A 19,248-nucleotide genomic window follows, 5' to 3' on the forward strand; every position below is an offset into this window, starting at 1 on the left:
AAGAACAAAAAAAATACAAAAATGTCAGAAAAATGCTCCCCTCATAGGACCTATTATAATTGACGGTGGGCAAACAGCCGACAGCCTAGCTACATCAAATGGATAAATGTCTTAAAAGGTGTCTACTATAAAAAATCTAAACATAACTTGTTGGCAAGGAAGAGTGTTTCCCCATTTGTTACATCCTATAGTCTACTCTAGCCGATGACTTTTGTCTTTTTAAACTTCCAACATTCATTACAATAACGGATGGTTGATTACCTAAAGTCTCTTCTGCTGTATTTAAATACCCTAACCAAGTCATTCTAAACACTACTTGCTAGGAAGGAGCTGGATTATCCTACATATGACAGGTCACTGACTAGGTATCCCCCTTCCCCTTATTATATTTTGCCTATGGCTCTTTAAATCTATACAACCCTATTTAGAGAATCAAATCACGTTTTATTGGTCACATACACATATTTAGAAGATGTTATTGTGGGTGTAGCAAAATGCTCGTGTTCCTAGCTCCAACAGTGCAGTAGTATCTAATGAATGGAAGGATTTTGAGGATAATCCAAAATAGCTGCAGCAACATAGTTTTAAGAAACCATACTATTCTACCACAGCTTATGGTGCTATTTTAAAACCACACTACTTGGTAAATTGACCATGTTCAGTTTCACTCTGCATCAAACAAAGAAAATACTGGTACGTCTACGCTCACCTCCTCCCCTATTACCAGGATACCTGTAGAACTCAGTGTCACTCCTGAATCACTGTGTGTGATCCACCATTGTTTAACACACCGACGCCTATCTCTTATCATTAAACCCAAGATGTCGTGCTTTGATTCCTGACACCCTGTTCAAACACGGTGGTGGACAAGTCCAGAGTGATCTGGTATCTTGGTGATGAAAGGTTCTTTGTTAAGTGAAACCATCTATGGTCTGATATTATGTGATCTGATTTTCCCAAGGCAGAAGCAGCCTCCAGAGGCATAACGAGGCAGTGCCAGGACCAGAGCACAGGTTCGGTTACAACAACCTATTGTTCCCTTTGGAGCCCCAGTTACTGCACTCATGGCTCAGGTGCATTGCTGTGGCTAAGAGCTTAGCCAGATCCTAATTGTCCCCATATGAGAAAAGTGGTGAATTGGATTACCATTACATAACTTTATTAACACAGGATTTGTTTGGACCCTCAGAGACTTGATTCTCCGCTAACGCAAACCTTTGGGGATTGAACGTTCTCAAAAGAGGGTGTACCCAAGCCCTTTGTGAGATGAATCACTGAGCGACCTATTGAAATACTTGTCATCCATGGAAACTGGCTGACTAGCCCCATCAATACAGGCCATACTGAGGATTCCCACCCTACTGCTGGATGTTGATCTGATTCTACACACACCTACACAAACCACCTCCAAAGCAGCTATATTATCCACTGAAGGAGATGCTATCTCCTGTCTCTGCAGACTGACTCTCAGACTGCTGGCTGCCACTACTGATGACCCAGTCTGAGTGACATCATCACTAGTGTGTGAGTACAGTAGCTGTTGTTTTATTTGGATGCCGTCACTGAATGGAGAACAGCTCTGCATTGTCCTCAGCCCTGCAGCTTCCGGGATATTTTCCTCCAACTCTCAGGCTGGTTCCTACACTTGTCTAGGCTTGTTACACTCAAACATTTCTCCATACTCCCTCATGAGTCACATCCAACAAAAGGTAATATGAACAATAACCTAAACACTGCCTTGGTAAGAACACCTGAGTAAAAGATTAAGGGGTTTGGGGTTGGCACCTGCGCCATGGGCGGTTTCCAGCGCATGTTCTTGAGAGGGGCAGGTGTGAACCCGCAGGTGCCTGTAGGTCTCTTCTTCAGCAGCAGGACTACACCTTTAGGGTCCTCTCTCAGCTTCCCCACCAGGTTCTTCAGCTGCCAGCCCACCTGAGACCAGGCACAGCAGCACAGATCGATCAGTGTCAGTACATCATAGCGGAGGACAACAGAAAGAGGCACAGCAAGAAACTAGGAAGAGACTTCCCCCTGTGAAATCATTATGTCACACTGTAGTCAGGTCGACTGCAAGGAACACATTCCAACTGCTGGAACCTTTCTCTGTGACAGGTTTCAGAGATAACAGGTGCCGGGCGCTCACCACTGTCTGCTGGTTGACCTGGATCACCTCATCACCCCCATGGATCTTCCTGGTCATGTCTGCCGGGGACTGACAACACAGAGAGGAGAGGACAGGATTAGTATACAAACCCCCCTAGCTCAGAGACAACGCCTTCATGTAGTATTAGCCCCTGGATAACTCCACCTTCATCTGTTCGCTTTGTCATCAGAAGTGCCATGTATGGGCTTGTTATGAAACAGACCACTTAATAAGCCCCTGAGGAAATATACGTTTTACATAACTCTGACTAAACAACACAAACGCCCTCTTTATGAATACGTCGTCACATTATGCATGTGAATGTCAAAGGAATGAATGAGTCATATGATGAGTTAAGGTTTGATTCATCCTTAACGACTGGGGGCATGATAATTAGGCTGTAATAGCACTGCTGCCAACGTTCCTCTGAAGGAGGATGCTTTACTGTTAAAAGTTTGTGATTCTTAAATGGATGATGAAGACAGGAACAGCTATATTATTTAACCTCTAAACACCTCCCTCTCTCCACTGCTTGGTAAGGAACACATTTACACTGCTATCCTAGCTCAGTGGTAAACAGCAATGCCCTTGAGCCCCCTCAGAATGGGAGGAGGGGGAGGGGGGGGGGGGGGGGCAGGTTGGGTTGGAAAGAAGATGTACTGTTTGAAGCCCAACCTTAACTGTCTCCCCATCAGAACTTGGCAACTATTGTTTATGCATAACATTAAGGGAGTTGCTATACCAACAGGATGTATATTGAACCGTGAGAAGTGGATAAGACCGACAAAAAGGTGCACATTTAGACTAACTGAACAAAAGGAGCAAGGTGCGTTCACTAGGATGGTTTTCACCAAAATCTACTAATTTGTTCCTCTGTGGCCACCATACTTACATGCTCTGTGGTCCCCGTGATGACATGAAGTCCATCATAGGTGGATTTGATGTACATACCCTGTAGGAATATGAACATAAGGAACATGAATTTCTGAGACAGTTTGAACTTGTGAGAAAGTTGAGGTGCACTACATAAATGTAGCTTGTAATTCAGTGGGTTTGGGGTTAAACTGGAAACTCCCATGCAGCATTCCTCACCAGTCCCTCCCCAGGCTTGATGTTGTTGAGCTGAACTTCATCCAAGCATGCGGATTGGCTCATCAGAGGGTCAGAGGTTGTTCTCATGGTCTGGTCACAGATGCTGTTCAGAACCTTGGACTGCAATGAGAGAGGGGGGAGGAAACCCCTTTAAGCAAGACAGGAAAACCAAACAAACAACCCAAAGAATGAAAACAAAATATCATGGAATTTCATGAATACATCTCATCAAATTAATTTGATTTAATTTAAGTTTTATTGTCAAACAGTGACTGTGTGCTTTTATGACTGCTGTGATTACATGACCAGCCCAGTAATTTAATGTCCTGTCACGTGATTGTGTTTATGCAGCCACCGCCTGTCACCAGAGGTGTTATTTCTTTGGTCGTCTGCATTCAGGTCAGTGTTAGAGAGGTGGCGGTCTGGTGACGAGAGGCCCTGTCCTTCAGCAGCAAGTCTCTGGGGAAATTATCACCCTCCCCAGAGAAGAGGGGTGAGGGCCATTAATGTCACCCCCCCACCCCTTCTAGGTCATTATGGACAATCTCACCACTTTGTCATCATTAGTGGGGGCATTTTAGTGACGCTCAGAGAATAAAGAGCTTTTTCTTCTCAGGCGAGTAACAAGCATCATGTCTGAACACTCACAACAACACAGTTGTGCCTACATACAGATGTGGACAGTCAAACGTTAAATCAAACTTATTTTAGCTCTAATCAAATTTTCGGTTGACCACACAAGTCTATAACCAGATCACTTGACAGGGATTTGTAAAGAAACAAGAAATCACTGAAATGCTACTATTCACCGTTGATTGGGACCAGGCTGTAACTAGAACAGTTTTTCCGGGACAGTTCATTGAACAACATGTTCGGCATGGAGAAGACTCTAAACAGTGTAGAAAGAAGTCTAGCTATTTTGTGTGTCTGCAGCAGAGTTCATCAAGGGTGTCAGAGGGGGGCCTCCCGAGTGGTGCAGTGGTCTAAGGCACTGCATCGCTTGAGGCATCACTACAGACCTGGGTTCGATTCCAGGCTGTGTCACAGCTGGCTGTGGTCGGGAGACCCATGAGGCGACGCACAATTGGCCCAGCGTCGTCAGGGATAGGAGAGGGTTTGACCGGATGGGATTTCCTTATCCCACCGCGCTCTAGCGACTCCTTGTGGTGGGCTGGGCACCTGCAAGCAGACTTCCCTCGCCAGCTGGACAGTGTTTCCTCCAACACATTGGTGCGGCTGGCTTCCGGGTTAAGCAAACAGTGTGTCAAGAAGCAGTGTGGCTTGGCAGGGTCGTGCTTCGGAGGGTGCATGACTCTCGATTGCCGCCTTTCCCCGAGTCTGTAGGGGAGTTGTAGCGATGGGACAAGACTAACTACCAATTGGATATCATGAAATTGTGGAGAAAACGGGGTAAAAGTACCAAACAAAAATGATTACAATAAGGTTGCCAGAGGGAAGAAGTCCAGTGTCAGCTCAGAGTCTGGAGAGTGTCAGGGACAGGAAACTGATTGATGGCCAGGGTGCATTTTACTCTTTTACCAAAGTGCAATAGCCCCTGCCTATACTATTAACGCTAGCAATAGCCCCTGTAAGCATGTCACCTAATCCCCATGTAACGGATTATAGAGCTCCGTCTCCCCAAAGGTTCAAACAGACTTTCCCGGAGTGCTACCATAGAAAGCGGGAATGTGGAAACAACAAAGAGGGGAGATATACTTACAACATCCAGGATCTTTTCCTCCATCTCGTAAACAGTGCAGTCCTGTGGAGGAGGAGAGACATGTTAGCTGGGCTGCATTTCAATGCTCCATGTCAAAACACAGGAAGAGGTTATTTGACAGCAAAGAAAGTAAATAAAAACCATGTATAGGGGATAGGCAAATATGTGATCAAATATCCAGATATACAGTTTAAGTCGGGAGTTTACATACACCTTTGCCAAATACAGTTTTTCACAATTCCTGACATTTAATTCTAGGACAAATTCCCTGTCTTAAGGTCAGTTAGGATCACCACTTTACATTTAGAATGTGAAATGTCAGAATAATATTAGAGAGAAAATGATTTATTTCAGCTTTTATTTCTTTCATCACAGAACTCAATTAGTATTTAGTTAAACATTTTGGGTAGCCTTCCTCAAGCTTCCCATAATAATTTTCATTAATTTCATTCCTCCTGACAGAACTGGTGTAACTAAGTCAGGTTTGTAGGCCTCCTTGCTCACTCACGCTTTTTCAGTTCTGCCCACAAATTATCTAGAGGATAATTGTGATGGCCACTCCAATACCTTGACTTGGTTGTCCTTAAGCCATTTTGCCACAACTTTGAAAGTATGCTTGGGGTCATTGTCCATTTGGAAGACCCATTTGCGACCAAGCTTCAACTTCCTGACTGATGTCTTGAGATGTTGCTTCAATATCTCCACATCATTTTCCTCCCTCATGATGCCATCTATTTTGTGAAGTGCACCAGTCTCTCCTGCAGCAAAGCACCCCCACAATATGATGCTGCCACCCTCATGCATCACGGCTGGGATGGTGTTCTTCAGGCTTGCAAGCCCCCACCCCCCTTTTTTTCCCTCCAAACATAATAATGGTAATTATTGCCAAACAGTTCTATTTTTGTTTCATCAGGCCAGGGGACATTTCTCCAAAAAGTATGATCTTTGCCCCCATGTACAGCTGCAAACCGTAGTCTAGCTTTGTTATGGCGGTTTTAGAGCAGTGGCTTCTTCCTTGCTGAGCAGTCTTTCAGGTTATGTCGATATAGGACTCATTTTACTGTGGATATAGATATTTTTGTACCAGTTTCCTCCAGCATCTTCATAAGGTCCTTTGCTGTTGTTCTGGGATTGATTTGCATTTTTCGCACCAAAGTACGTTCATCTCTAGGAGAAAGAACGCGTCTCCTTCCTGAGCGGTATGACGGCTACGTGGTCCCATGGTGTTCATACTTGCGTACTATTGTTTGTACAGATGAACGTGGTACCTTCAGGCATTTGGAAATTGCTCTCAAGGATGAACCAGACTTGGGAGGTCCCCAATTTTGTTCTGGGGCCTTGGCTGATTTCTTTTGATTTTCCCATAATGTCAAGCAAAGGAGGCACAGAGTTTGAAGGCAGGCCTTGAAATACATCCACAGGTACACCTCCAATTGACTCAAATTATGTCAATTAGCCTATCAGAAGCTTCCAAAGCCATGACATAATTTTCTGGGATATTCCAAGCTCTTTAAAGGCACAGTCAATTCCCACTGGAATTGTGATACAGTAAATTATAAGTGCAATAATCTGTCTGTTAACAATTGTTGGAAAAAGTACTTGTGTGATGCGCCAAGTAGATGTCCTAACCAACTTGCCAAAACTATAGTTTGTTAACAAGAAATTTGTGGAGTGGTTGAAAAACGAGTTAACGACTCCATCCTAAGTGTATGTTTATTTTTATGTATTTTACCTTTATTTAACTAGGCAAGTCAGTTAAGAACAAATTCTTATTTTCAATGATGGCCTCGGAATAGTGGGTTAACTGCCTGTTCAGGGGCAGAACGACAGATTTGAACCTTGTCAGCTAGAGGGTTCAATCTTGCAACCTTTCGGTTACTAGTCCAACGCTCTAACCACTAGGCTACTGTAAACTGTAAACTTCAACTGTATACACAAAAGTATGTGGACACCCCTTCAAAATTGTGGATTCAGCATTGTCAGCCACACCCATTGCTGGCAGGTGTATAAATTCTAGCACACAGCCATGCAATCTCCATAGACAAACATTGGCAGTAGAATGGCCATATTGAAGAGCTCAGTGACTTTCAACATGGCACCGCCATAGGGCACCGTCATAGGACACCAACTTTCCAACAAGTCAGTGCATCAAATTTCTGCTCCGGTCAACTGTAAGTGCTGTTATTATGAAGTGGAAACATCTAGGAGTGTAACAGTATAACTTTAGACCGTCCCCTCGCCCATACCCGGGCGCGAACCAGGGACCCTCTGCACACATCAACAACAGTCACCCTCGAAGCATCGTTACCCATCGCTCCACAAAAGCCGCGGCCCTTGCAGAGCAAGGGGAAACACTACTTCAAGGTCTCAGAGCAAGTGACGTCACCGACTGAAACTCTATTTAGCGCACACTACCGCTAACTAGCTAGCTATTTCACATCCATTACAGGAGCAACAACGGCTCAGCCGCGAAGTGGTATGCCACACAAGCTCACAGAGCGGGACCACCGTTTGTCCTCGGTTGCAACACTCACTACAGAGTTCCAAACTGCCTCTGGAAGCAACATCAGCACAATAACTGTTCGTCGGGAGCTTCATGAAATGGGCTTCCATGACCGAGCAGCAGCACACAAGCTCGCCGCCATTCGACTCTGGAGCAGTTGAAACACTTTCTCTGGAGTGATGAATCACTCTTCACCATCTGGCAGTCCGACGGACGAATCTGTGTTTGGCGGATGCCAGGAGAACGCTACCTGCCCTAATGCAGTGCCAACTGTAAAGTTTGGGGGAGGAGGAGTAACGGTCTGGGGCTGTTTTTCATGGTTTGGGCTAGGCCCCTTAGTTCCAGTGAAGGGAAATCTTAACGCTACAGCATACAATGGCATTTCTAGACAATTCTGTTCTTCCAACTTCGTGGCAACAGCTTGGGGAAGGCCCTTTCCTGTTTAAGCATGACATTGCCCCAGTGCACAAAGCGAGGTCCATACAGAAATGGTTTGTCGAGATCGGTGTGAAAGAACTTGACTGGCCTGCACAGAGCCCAGACCTCAACCCCATCGAACACCTTTGGGATGAATTGGAACGTCAATTGCGATCTAGGCCTAATTGCCCAACATCAGTGCCCGACCTCACTAATACTCGTGGCTGAATGGAAGCAAATCCCAGCAGCAATATTCCAACATCTAGTGGAAAGTCTTCGCAGAAGAGTGGATGGAAGCTGTTCCAGTAGCAAAGGGGGGGGGACCAACTCCATATTAATGCCAACGTTTTTTGGAATGAGATGTTCGATGAGCATACCTTTGGTCATGTAGTGTATCGGACTGTGGGAGATGGACAAGGCCTAAAATAAAACAGCTTTCTGAGTCAAATTACATCTCTATAGAAACGTTGGGACAATATAATTATAATTGCAGAACTTGTAGTGGGGTTTCAGTGTAAATAAAGGAACCTTACATCTAGAAAGCACAACTTGGTACATTGTAAGAACCATATCCTCTAACTTCAAGGTGACCAACAACCCACACTCACCCCACACTTTTTTATGGGGAATATTTCTTTGGAGACTTCAGTAAATAAAATACTGTTTAGCACTGGGTTCCCATGTATTTGATAGATAGGCGAGCCTCCTGCAATTACAAGAAAGAAACAGTAGCTGCTGTGTGACTACCAGGGGGGTGGAGAAGTTGGGAACATCCCATAGTAACTGCTGTGTCATCCACAGACAGAAGCCCCTCGGCCCTGGCCCTCTCCCAGGGTCCCCCTTCCCCAGACTGCAGCTGGGCCTGCCTGGGCTCACAGCTGAATGAACAGCCTCCTAAGACAGCTGGAGGACTTGGGGCCTGTGGTCCGGTGGTGAAAGGACCCCCGGTTATGGCTGGTCAGAGGGGGCCACTGTTGCTTAGACACTGCTGTGAAATATAACCCATGGAATCATGTCGTAACCAAAACAATTGTTAGCCACCCTTTGCCTTGGTAACAGCCTTGCACACTCTTGGCATTCTCTCAAACAACTTCATGAGGTAGTCACCTGGAATGCATTTCAATTAACAGGTGTGTCTTGTTAAAAGTTAACTTGTGGATTTTTTTCCCAATCAGTTGTGTTGTGACAAGTTAAGGGGGTATACAGAAGATTGTCACTTTTACCAAATAGGGCTAACTGCCAGAACAAACATGGAGGGAATACTAATAAGCATAAAATACCAACATAGGTTTCAGTTTTGGTACCAAAACACAATGCTTCCCCCTCAATTACTTTCAAACGTGGCCAAGGACATGTGATGGTTTTGGAAAGAATTTGGCATGACTTCCATCACAAACCAGTACATATTTTTGCCATGAATAGGTCTATATTTGGATGCATTCTACACGTCAAGATGGATATGCTAAAAAGACAAATGTATTGGGTTTGAGGTCAAAAACATTGACTAAACAGTATCATAATATGCCACGGATTTGATTTGTATAAACTGTGCCAAAGTGAATCACATGCAGACTGTTTTATATCAAAAGCAGAAAATTATTGCATAATATGAATGTAATATTCTTGGACATAATCTTTCAGATCTGTGTTTTTTTACATAATCGCTTGGAAGATCTGTGGAACACAAAATCGTCTCGTATCTGCATCAAACACAGAACTAAAGCAGTCTTCATACATATGCCAGATTGAAACCAAGACCAGAGGGAAAGACTGAGGAAACGTTCTCTGGGTATAGCAGCGAGTCCTCAGCCTCCTCACGCCCTGGTTGTCCTCCCACAGCAGACTAGGATCAGATGACTCCCCAGACAGCCCTGCAGCCTTTCATCTGTAACCAGAGATTTGTCCAGCCGAGAGATGAAGTGGCAAAAAGAGAAGACTGCTGGTACAACATTCCAACATGGAGCCATTCATACAGCTGACCAGACTGGACTGTTGTACAGGATCTTACAGAACATGATATCAAAACACCATGAGGACTCAGACCTGCCCTCCAGACTTCCCTTTCCTCCCACAATATCTCTCCACCTCATCACTTAGTGTTTGACCCGACTGCCGTCATGCAGGAAGACAGAGCAATCTCTCACCTCACGGGTCAGATGAGATGGCTGCATGTTCGCTGTTTTATTGGGGTGCTCTATTGTGCGTGTATACATAGGGTTCATTCAGCCAGCAGGACATAAATTGTCCATCCTGAAAGCCCCGTTCTTGGTAGAGGTTCATGAAAAGGCCATGTCACCTCATGAAGCCCGCCCACACCATAAAAATCACAGTGATACTCCCCCACAGTGCGTTTGGGAGAGTTCAAGAGTGTAAAGCCTATGTGAGATACCTCCAATGCATGGACCAGTGTAACTTCCTGCATGTGTTTGTGACAGGATAATGTAGCCCCTGGGTGAAATGTAGAGATATCCACCTGGGCCTCTCGCACAGCTGAGTGCCATGGAGGCCAAGGAGTCTCCTACAGTACAGCACAGCAAAGCTGCAACAAAAACCCTTCACTTCAAACGCCTCCGTGGGAAATTTCTCCCCTCAGTTCCCCCTCTCCTCCTCCACACCCAGGGTGAGACCCAAAACAGTAAATCACCGGGCCGCTGAAATCCCAGACATCGGTGAGGCAATCGGCACTCTGGGAATGGAAATTACTCGATGCAATAACCCTTCAAAAGCGGCACCTGCAGTCTCAACAGCCATTTTCACTACGTGTATAAAATGTAAACGCCTGTTTATCAATTGTTGGGATACCCTGGGGAAAGAAACTGTCAAAAAGAAGCTTGGCAATGTGCTACTCTGTTGGGTCTTTAAATAACCCCTTTCGTTTTCTTTCAGTGCATGCATACATGCATACACGCATACACGCATACATACATACATACATACACGCATACATACATACATATACATACATACATACATATACATACATATACATACATACATATACATACATACACGCATACATACATACATACACGCATACATACATACATACATATACATACATAACCAGTTTGGAAAACAACCTGGAAATATTCATTCTATAAATCTGATATAAATAGACCCTTAGCAATCTGACAGCCTGTGGCCAAATCAAACACATTTAACCTAGAAGGCTGTTTGCTGATTTGCTACTTTTTAAAAGGAGGTAAACATCTAATATGTGGCAGTGAAGGAGCGCACCGCACTACCTCAACCCACCGTGCATTAATCCTCCACAGGATGTACACACAGATAGTATGCTCTCCCGCTGGGGGGGAACTGAAACCACATGGCCAGGGGAATAATGCAGCCTAAGGAATGTTGGCAGATGCTTTTTAAAGAGCACCAGAGGTTTTTATGAAACTGTAAACGCAGAGGCTGCGATTGCCGTTAAACACCACCACGGTTGGGGGTCTCCTCATTAGCTAACCTGTACTGTGTTCAGACAGGCTACTGGCTTCAGGCTGATGTCATATCACAGCCCCCACTCTCCCCAGTTCCCATAACCCCCTGCCCCTTTACTTAATTCTACATGTGTATGCCTACAGGCTAGTCTGCCTTGAGTGGAAAGAGGTAAGAGGTGGTTTTTCAGGGTAGAGCTACACGTGCACTGTTGTGTGTGTGTGTGTGTGTGTGTGTGAGTGAGTGAGTGAGTGAGTGAGTGAGTGAGTGAGTGAGTGAGTGAGCGAGCGTGCAGACCTGTTGAACTGTGGTGGTGAGGTCCAGACACAGCTGAATGATCTTATTCTTGGTGGTGGTGAAGTCACTGATCCCAGTCAGGGGCGTACTGCAACAAGAGAGAAGATTGAAAGGCCATTTTGGCATGACATCCTCAGGTCATGTCCCTGACAGCACTGAGACACAGTAGTTGTCAGGAGAGCTTGATAAGGGGGTAAATCTTACAGTGGAACAACAGAGTGACATAGAGCCACCTCGAGGATGCAGTTCATAGGAAAAGAACAGTACTGGTGAACCTTTAATCACATCAGAAGAAAAAAAAAAGAATAAGGTCAACATGTTAACATGACTACTACTACTTTCAGAAAATACTGCCTTTGGTTAAGTTAACTGACAGTGATCTTGAAAACAAATGCTATGAAAAGAATATGCATCTGTATGGCTAGATTGATTCTGAAATCTCATCTGGATATTCTCTGGACAATGACTAGACAGCGTTAGAGGAAACCACCAGACTTGTATTCAATTTCCCTCATATGTCCTCAAACCCTTTCTGGAAACTCTCCTGAGAGAGAAGAGCTGCGTTTCTGGTGTAGTCTGTAGAGGCCGAGGAAAACCAATGCCTGTAATGTGTAGCGTAGCAGCATATTGTAGTCAATAGGGGATTCAGTGAGCTCAATGACGCCTATGCGTAGGGAACACTAACGTTACAGCTAACCCCAATGGCAGTCCGTGGGCTAGAATATATAGAGCAGATTTTATGTAGCTAGGACTATCGTTACCATGGAGGTTAGGTCTTACCTGTCCAACCAGGCCAGGAGGCTCTTGGCTGCTCCGATGAGCTCCACTACAGAGGTTAGGAAGTTATTGGGAGGTTTCCGGGAAGTGCTGCCGTCGTACGTCGGGCTCTTCCTGTGGTCTGACGTGGACATGTGCAGGCCGTTGGTGGCCGCTCTCATCCTCACCACCAGATCCTTTAGGTTGTCGGTCTCCACGCCGTAGTTCTGAGAGGGGAAGAGAGGAGAGAAGAGTTGAGTTTGAGAGGTTATCGTTTTAGTCATAGAAGAAAGTGTACAGTATGTTACAGTGATCACAGTGAATGTTAATCAATCAATCAATCGTCATAGCAGCCACATTCTTGATCGGAACAGAGTTTCCAGATTTTTATGGCTCGATTTCATTTCACAGACAAACATGTTGTTTCCTGCAGAGTAAATGTGGGTTATTAATTGTAATGCTATATGACACACATGATTTAAAAGAAGCCATGTCTCACTCGGCACCTCTGAGGTGAAATTCCCCTGCATTCTTCATGTCCATCTCTGGCTCAACCCTCGGGAGTGAGGGAGGCATCACCCCAGATTCCCACACCTGATTCCCATATAGCAGGCAAAGTTTGCATTCCTGTGCCAGGCTATTTCCTCCTTGCGCAATCCACTAATTTACAGACCCTTCACACGGTCAAAAGGAAGAGGCTTCAGAGGTCACGAGCAGCAGACAGACAACGTGTAGTTTACTGTATTGTAGTCTAGGCCTCCTGCTGCTGTGATCAGACTCTTAACAGAAAGGTGCGGTGCATCGGAGGGCAGAAGTGCAAGTGAAGGCAAAAAGCGTGAGGGCAGAAGCGTAAGTCCGGCCCCAGATCTATATACTGTTCATTCATATTGCCCTTACAACCCTGACTTGCTCCAGGAAAAGTGATTAGGCAAATGATTGACAGACACACCCAACCTAGTTTTCACTTCAACTGTGTAGAAAGAGATTTTCGCTTTCAGAGTTATCGACCCTGAAAATACCAAGCTGATATAATGGGTCCTATTGGCCAAAGAAATACCTTATTTTAGGCAATTTTATGCCCTGTACCTGCCCTCATGTGGCCCTAACGACAGTCTTAGCGAGAGTTCAAACAACAAACCAAACAAGAATCCAACAAAAAATATATATTTTTAATATTTTTATTTTATTTACATTTTTTAACTCTCCAGATACCAACGTATACAAACAAACAACTTAGAGACAAACAAGGACTACATCTCATCTGCCATCTCGCATGCTCACACCCCCATCCCTAGTGCCTGCATTAAATTGTACCAATGTTTTTCTTCACTCATGCTGTTTCAATATTAAAACATTAACTATTTTTCCATTATGTCAATGATGGTGGATTGACTGACTTCCAAGATGAGTGATAAGAGAATTGTCAAGCCCATTGGGAAACTAACTACACCCCCATATGCCATGTCTTAAAATATGCAGAGAGATGGATTAAAAGTACATTTACATTGTAATACTTCTGACAGACAACTTTCTAGCTATGCCCACAATTTCCGGACTTTATAGCATTCCCAGAAAGCATGGATCATTGAGTTATTAATTTGTTTTACACTTAAGCCATAACTCTGCAGTTGTGCTGTAGAATTTGTGAATTTTGTATGTTGTAAAATACATTTCATACATTAGTTTATACTGGATTAAGCATGCATTTTCATTAACAAATTTGTTAGTTATGCTCCAACTTTCCCTCCATCTTGTGCCAACATCAGGTATACTGTTTAGAAGTAATAACTAGAAATGGAACTAAATACTTTGTAGATAACTAGCTGGCCATGTGCTTTTTTTCTCTGTGACCAAAACATGACTTTCTGTGTTTAGCTGATATGGGAATGAATACACAAGCAGTATATCAAACTGGGATAATGTTTTCGGTTACACTGGCAAGCATAAGAATATTTGCAAGGGCATCTTATTTTAATTAGAAATCTGATTACTTCACATGGAGATGTGGGAAGCTAAAAAGGCTAGCCAGACTGGCGCAGTGGTTAAGGGCGCTGTACTGCAGCGCCAGCTGTGCCATCAGAGTCCCTGGGTTCGCGCCCAGGCTCTGTCGTAACCGGCCGCGACCGGGAGGTCCATGGGGCGACGCACAATTGGCCTAGCGTCGCCCGGGTTAGGGAGGGCTTGGTCGGTAGGGGTGTCCTTGTCTCATCGCGCACCAGCGACTCCTGTGGCGGGCTGGGCGCAGTGTGCGCTAACCAAGGTGGCCAGGTGCACAGTGTTTCCTCCGGCGCATTGGTGCGGCTGGCTTCCGGGTTGGATGCGTGCTGTGTTAAGAAGCAGTGCGGCTTGTGTATCGGAGGACGCATGACTTTCAACCTTCGTCTCTCCCGAGCCCGTACGGGAGTTGTAGCGATGAGACAAGATTGTAGCTACTACAACAATTGGATACCACGAAATTGGGGAGAAAAAGGGGTAAAATTCAAAAAAAAATTTAAAAAAAGGCTAGCCAGACTGCCAGCGAGCCAGACTGCCAGCGAGCCACTTCAGTGAGCAACTTCAGTAGCAAGGTGAGCCTTCTTTGCTTTCACAAAATGAAAATAACATTTCTTTTTTTACAACTTTGCTATCACCCCCTTGTGGATGGGAGTGGGCCTGGCGAGGATATCATGTTCTCAACTGTGTAATCAAAAATCCCACTCCACCAGCATGCAGGTAGATCAAAGGAGTGAAGCTTGTAGTAACCTTAACCAGGGCCAGAATACCGCATTTGGGCCCCCAAATTTGAAGTTTTATGCTATTCTACACATTTTGTCATGAGGCTAAGAGAAAATGTTGCAGTTTTACATTCTACACTTTTTGCCATGAGGCAGATTTGTTGAGGTTTTACAGCTCATTTGATGCGTTTGTTCACATTTTGTCATTAAGCCGAGAGAATTGTGCCGATTTAAAGCTAATTTCCTGCAATTCTACAAAGTTTGTAATTATATACTAACTATTTGTTATCAAATCAAATTTGATTACAACAGTGAAATGCTTACTTATGAGCCCCTAACTGACAGTGCAGTTTAGTACAGAGTCAATGTGCGGGAGCACCGGTTACATGTAGGTAGAGTTAATTAAAGTGACTATCCATAGATGACAACAGAGAGTGGCAGCGGTGTGGAGAGTAGGGGCAATGTGAATCATCTGGGTAGCCATTTGACTAGATGTTCAAGAGTCTTATGGCTTGGGGGTAGAAGCTGTTAAGAAGCCTCTTGGACCTAGACTTGGCACTCCGGTACTGCTTGCCGTGCGGTAGCCGAGAGAACAGTCCATGGCTAGGGTGGCTGGAGTCCGACAATTTTCAGGGCCTTCCTCTGACACCGCTTGGTATAGAGGTCCTGGATGGTAGGAAGCTTGGCCCCAGTGATGTACTGGGCCGTTCGCACTAGCCTCTATAGTGCCTTGGGGTCAGAGGCCGAGCAGTTGCCACACCAGGCAGTGATGCAACCAGTCAGGATGCTCTCGATGGTGCAGCTGTAGAACCTTTTGAGGATCTGAGGACCCACACATAATCTTTTCAGTCTCCTGAGGGGGAATAGGTTTTGTTGTGTCCGCTTCACGACTGACATGGTGTGCTTGGACCATGTTAGCTTGTTGGTGATGTGGACACCAAGGAACTTTAAGCTCTCAACCTGCTCCACTGCAGCCCCGTTAATGAGAATGGAGCCGTGCTCTGTCCTCTTTTTCCTGTAGTCCACAATCATCTCCTTTGTCTTGATCACGTTGAGAGAGAGGTTGCTGTCCTGGCACCACACGGCCCAGTCTCTGACCTCCTCCCTATAGGCTGTCTCGTTGTTGTCGGTGATCAGGCCTACCACTGTTGTGTCATTGGCAAATGTAATGGTGTTGGAGTCGTGCCTGGCCGTGCAGTCATGAGTGAACAGGGAGTACAGGAGGGGGCTGAGCACGCACCCTTGAGGGGCCCCTGTGTTGAGGATCGGCGTGGCGGATGTATTGTTACCTACCCTTACCACTTGGGGGCAGCCCGCAGGAAGTCCAGGATTAATTTTTTATTTTTATTTCACCTTTATTTAACCAGGTAGGCTAGTTGAGAACAAGTTCTCATTTACAACTGCGACCTAGCCAAGATAAAGCAAAGCAGTGCGACACAAACAGAGTTACACATGGAATAAACAAGCGTACAGTCAATAACACAATAGAAAGAAAGTCTATATACAGTGTGTGCAAATGGAGTGAGGTGGTAGGCAATAAATAGGCCATAGTAGCGAAGTAATTACAATTTAGCAACTTAACACTGGAGTGATAAATGTGCAAGTAGAAATACTGGTGTGTAAAAGAGCAGAAAAGTAAATAAAAATAATATGGGGATGAGATGGGTAGATTGGATGGGCTATTTACAGATGGGCTATGTACAGCTGCAGCGATCAGTTAGCTGCTCAGATAGCTAATGTTTAAAGTTAGTGAGGGAAATAAGTCATCAGCCTCAGCAATTTTTGCAATTCGTTCCAGTCATTGGCAGCAGAGAACTGGAAGGAAAGGCGGCCAAATGAGTTGTTGGCTTTGTGGATGACCAGTGAGATATACCTGCTGGAGTGTGCGCTACGGGTGGGTGTTGTTATCCTGACCAGTGAGCTGAGATAAGGCGAAGCTTTACCTAGCAAAGACTTATAAATGACCTGGAGCCAGTGGGTTTGGCGACAAATATGTAGCGAGGGCCAGCCGATTAGAGCATACAGGTCGCAGTGGTGGGTGGTATATGGGGCTTTGGTGACAAAACAGATGGCACTGTGATAGCAAACTGGATGCAGTCTGAGTAGAGTGTTGGAGGCTATTTTGTAAAAGACATCGCCGAAGTCAAGGATCGGTAGGATAGTCAGTTTTACTAGGGTATGTTTGGCGACGTGAGTGAAGAAGCTAAGTTGCGGAATTGAAAGCCGATTCTAGATTTAATTTTGGAATGGAGGTGTTTAATATGAGTCTGGAAGGAGGGTTTACAGTCTAGCCAAACACCTAGGTATTTGTAGTTGTCCACATATTCTAAGTCAGAACCGTCCAGAGTAGTGATGCTAGTCGGGCAGGCGGGTGTGGGCAGCGAACGGTTGAAAAGCATGCATTTAGTTTCAGAGGGAGGTGTTCAGTCCCAGGGTCTTTAGCTTATTGATGAGCTTTGAGTGCACTATGGTGTTGAACGCTGAGCTGTAGTCAATGAATAGCATTCTCACATAAGTGTTCCTTCTGTCCAGGTGGGAAAGGGCAGTGTGGAGTGCAATAGAGACTGCATCTGTGGATCTGTTGGGGCGGTAATGCAAATTGGAGTGGGTCTAGGGTTTCTGGGATGATGGTGTTGATGTGAGTCAGCCTTTCAAAGCACTTCGTGGCTACAGACATGAGTGCTACGAGTCGGAAGTCATTTAGGTAGGTTACCTTCGTGTTCTTGGGCACAGGCACTATGGCGGTCTGCTTAAAACATGTTGGTATTACAGACTCAGACAGGGAGAGGTTGAAAATGTTAGTAAAGACACTTGCTAGTTGGTCAGCACATGCTGATGTATGTGGACCCGTCTTAAAGGTCTTACTGACATCGGCTGCGGAGAGCGTGATTTGTCTTCCGGTACAGCTGGTGCTCTCATGCATGTTTCAGTGTTATTTGCCTTGAAGAGAGTATAGAAGCAGTTTAGCTCATCCGGTAGGCTCGTGTCACTTGGCAGCTCTCGGTTGTGCTTCCCTTTGTAGTCTAAGGGTTTGCAGGCCCTGCCACATCCGCCAAGCGCCAGACACGGTGTAGTAAGACTCGATCTTAGTCCTGTATTGATGCTTTGCCTGTTCGATAGTTCGTTGAAGGGCATAGAGGGATTTCTTACAAGCCTCCGGGTTAGAGTCCCGCTCCATGAAAGCGGCAGCTCTAGCCTTTATCTCAGTGCGGATGCTGCCTGTAATCTATGGTTTCTGGTATGTTCGTACGGTCACGGTGGGGACGACGTCATCGATGCACTTATTGTCATTGAAGCCAACGATGCCATCGGAGGAATCCCGGAACATATTCCAGTCTGTGCTAGCAAAACAGTCCTGTAGCTTAGGATCTGCTTCATCTGACCACTTTTTATTGATCTAGTCACTGGTGCTTCCTGCTTTAATTTTTGCTTGTAAGCAGGAATCAGGAGGATAGAATTATGGTCAGATTTGACAAATGGAGGGCGAGGGAGATCTTTGTATGCATCTCTGTGTGTGGAGTATAGGTGGTCCAGGGTTATTTTTCCTCTGGTTGCACATTTAACATGCTGATAGAAATTAGGTAAAAACAGATTTAAGTTTCCCTGCATTAAAGTCCCCGGCTACTAGGAGCGCCACCTCTGGGTGAGCGTTTTCTTGTTTGTTTATGGCGGAATACAGCTCATTCAATGCTATATTGGTGCCAGCCTCTGACTGTGGTGGTATGTAAACAGCTACAAAGAATATAGATGAGAACTCTCTCGGTAAGTAATGTGGTCTGCAGTTTACCATGAGAAACTACCGCAGGAGAGCAATGGCTCGAAACTTCCTTAGAGCTGTTGTTTACAAAAATACATAGACCGCCGCCCCTGGTCTTACCAGACACTGCTGTTCTATCCTGCCGGTACACCATATAACCAGCCAGCTGTATGTTGATATTGTCGTCGTTCAGCCACGACTCCATGAAGCATACGATGTTAGTTTTTAATGTCACGTTGGTAGTTTAATCTTCCCAATAACTCTGCCATTTTACTGTCCAAAGATAGCATGTTTGCGAGCAGAATTTAGGGGAGTGGGGGTTTATTCGATTGCCGCCTACTCTTCAGAAGGAAGCCTTCCTGCCTCTCTTTCTCCACCTCCTCTTCACGCATATCACTGGGGTCAGGGTCT

The 19,248-nt window shown here is 45.2% G+C and overlaps 1 protein-coding gene across 3 annotated transcripts in view; it reads right to left on the reverse strand.

The window, feature by feature from the left end:
* LOC139383525 (connector enhancer of kinase suppressor of ras 3-like) overlaps positions 1-19,248 on the reverse strand; it is a 73,763-nt gene that overhangs the window by 19,770 nt on the left and 34,745 nt on the right. For 2 of the 3 annotated variants that reach the window (XM_071128092.1, XM_071128093.1), the window contains exons 3-9: positions 12,391-12,593; positions 11,611-11,698; positions 4,956-4,997; positions 3,236-3,355; positions 3,036-3,095; positions 2,144-2,212; positions 1,786-1,932 (exon numbers count right to left, since the gene is read on the reverse strand). In XM_071128092.1, the coding sequence (XP_070984193.1) occupies positions 1,786-1,932; positions 2,144-2,212; positions 3,036-3,095; positions 3,236-3,355; positions 4,956-4,997; positions 11,611-11,698; positions 12,391-12,593 (729 nt within the window). Of the gene's footprint in view, positions 1-1,785; positions 1,933-2,143; positions 2,213-3,035; positions 3,096-3,235; positions 3,356-4,254; positions 4,411-4,955; positions 4,998-11,610; positions 11,699-12,390; positions 12,594-19,248 lie in introns of those variants that run through there. The other variant, XM_071128094.1, reaches the window with a different exon arrangement.

Source organism: Oncorhynchus clarkii, chromosome 25 (assembly GCF_045791955.1).
Source record: "Oncorhynchus clarkii lewisi isolate Uvic-CL-2024 chromosome 25, UVic_Ocla_1.0, whole genome shotgun sequence".
NCBI lineage: Eukaryota > Metazoa > Chordata > Actinopteri > Salmoniformes > Salmonidae > Oncorhynchus > Oncorhynchus clarkii.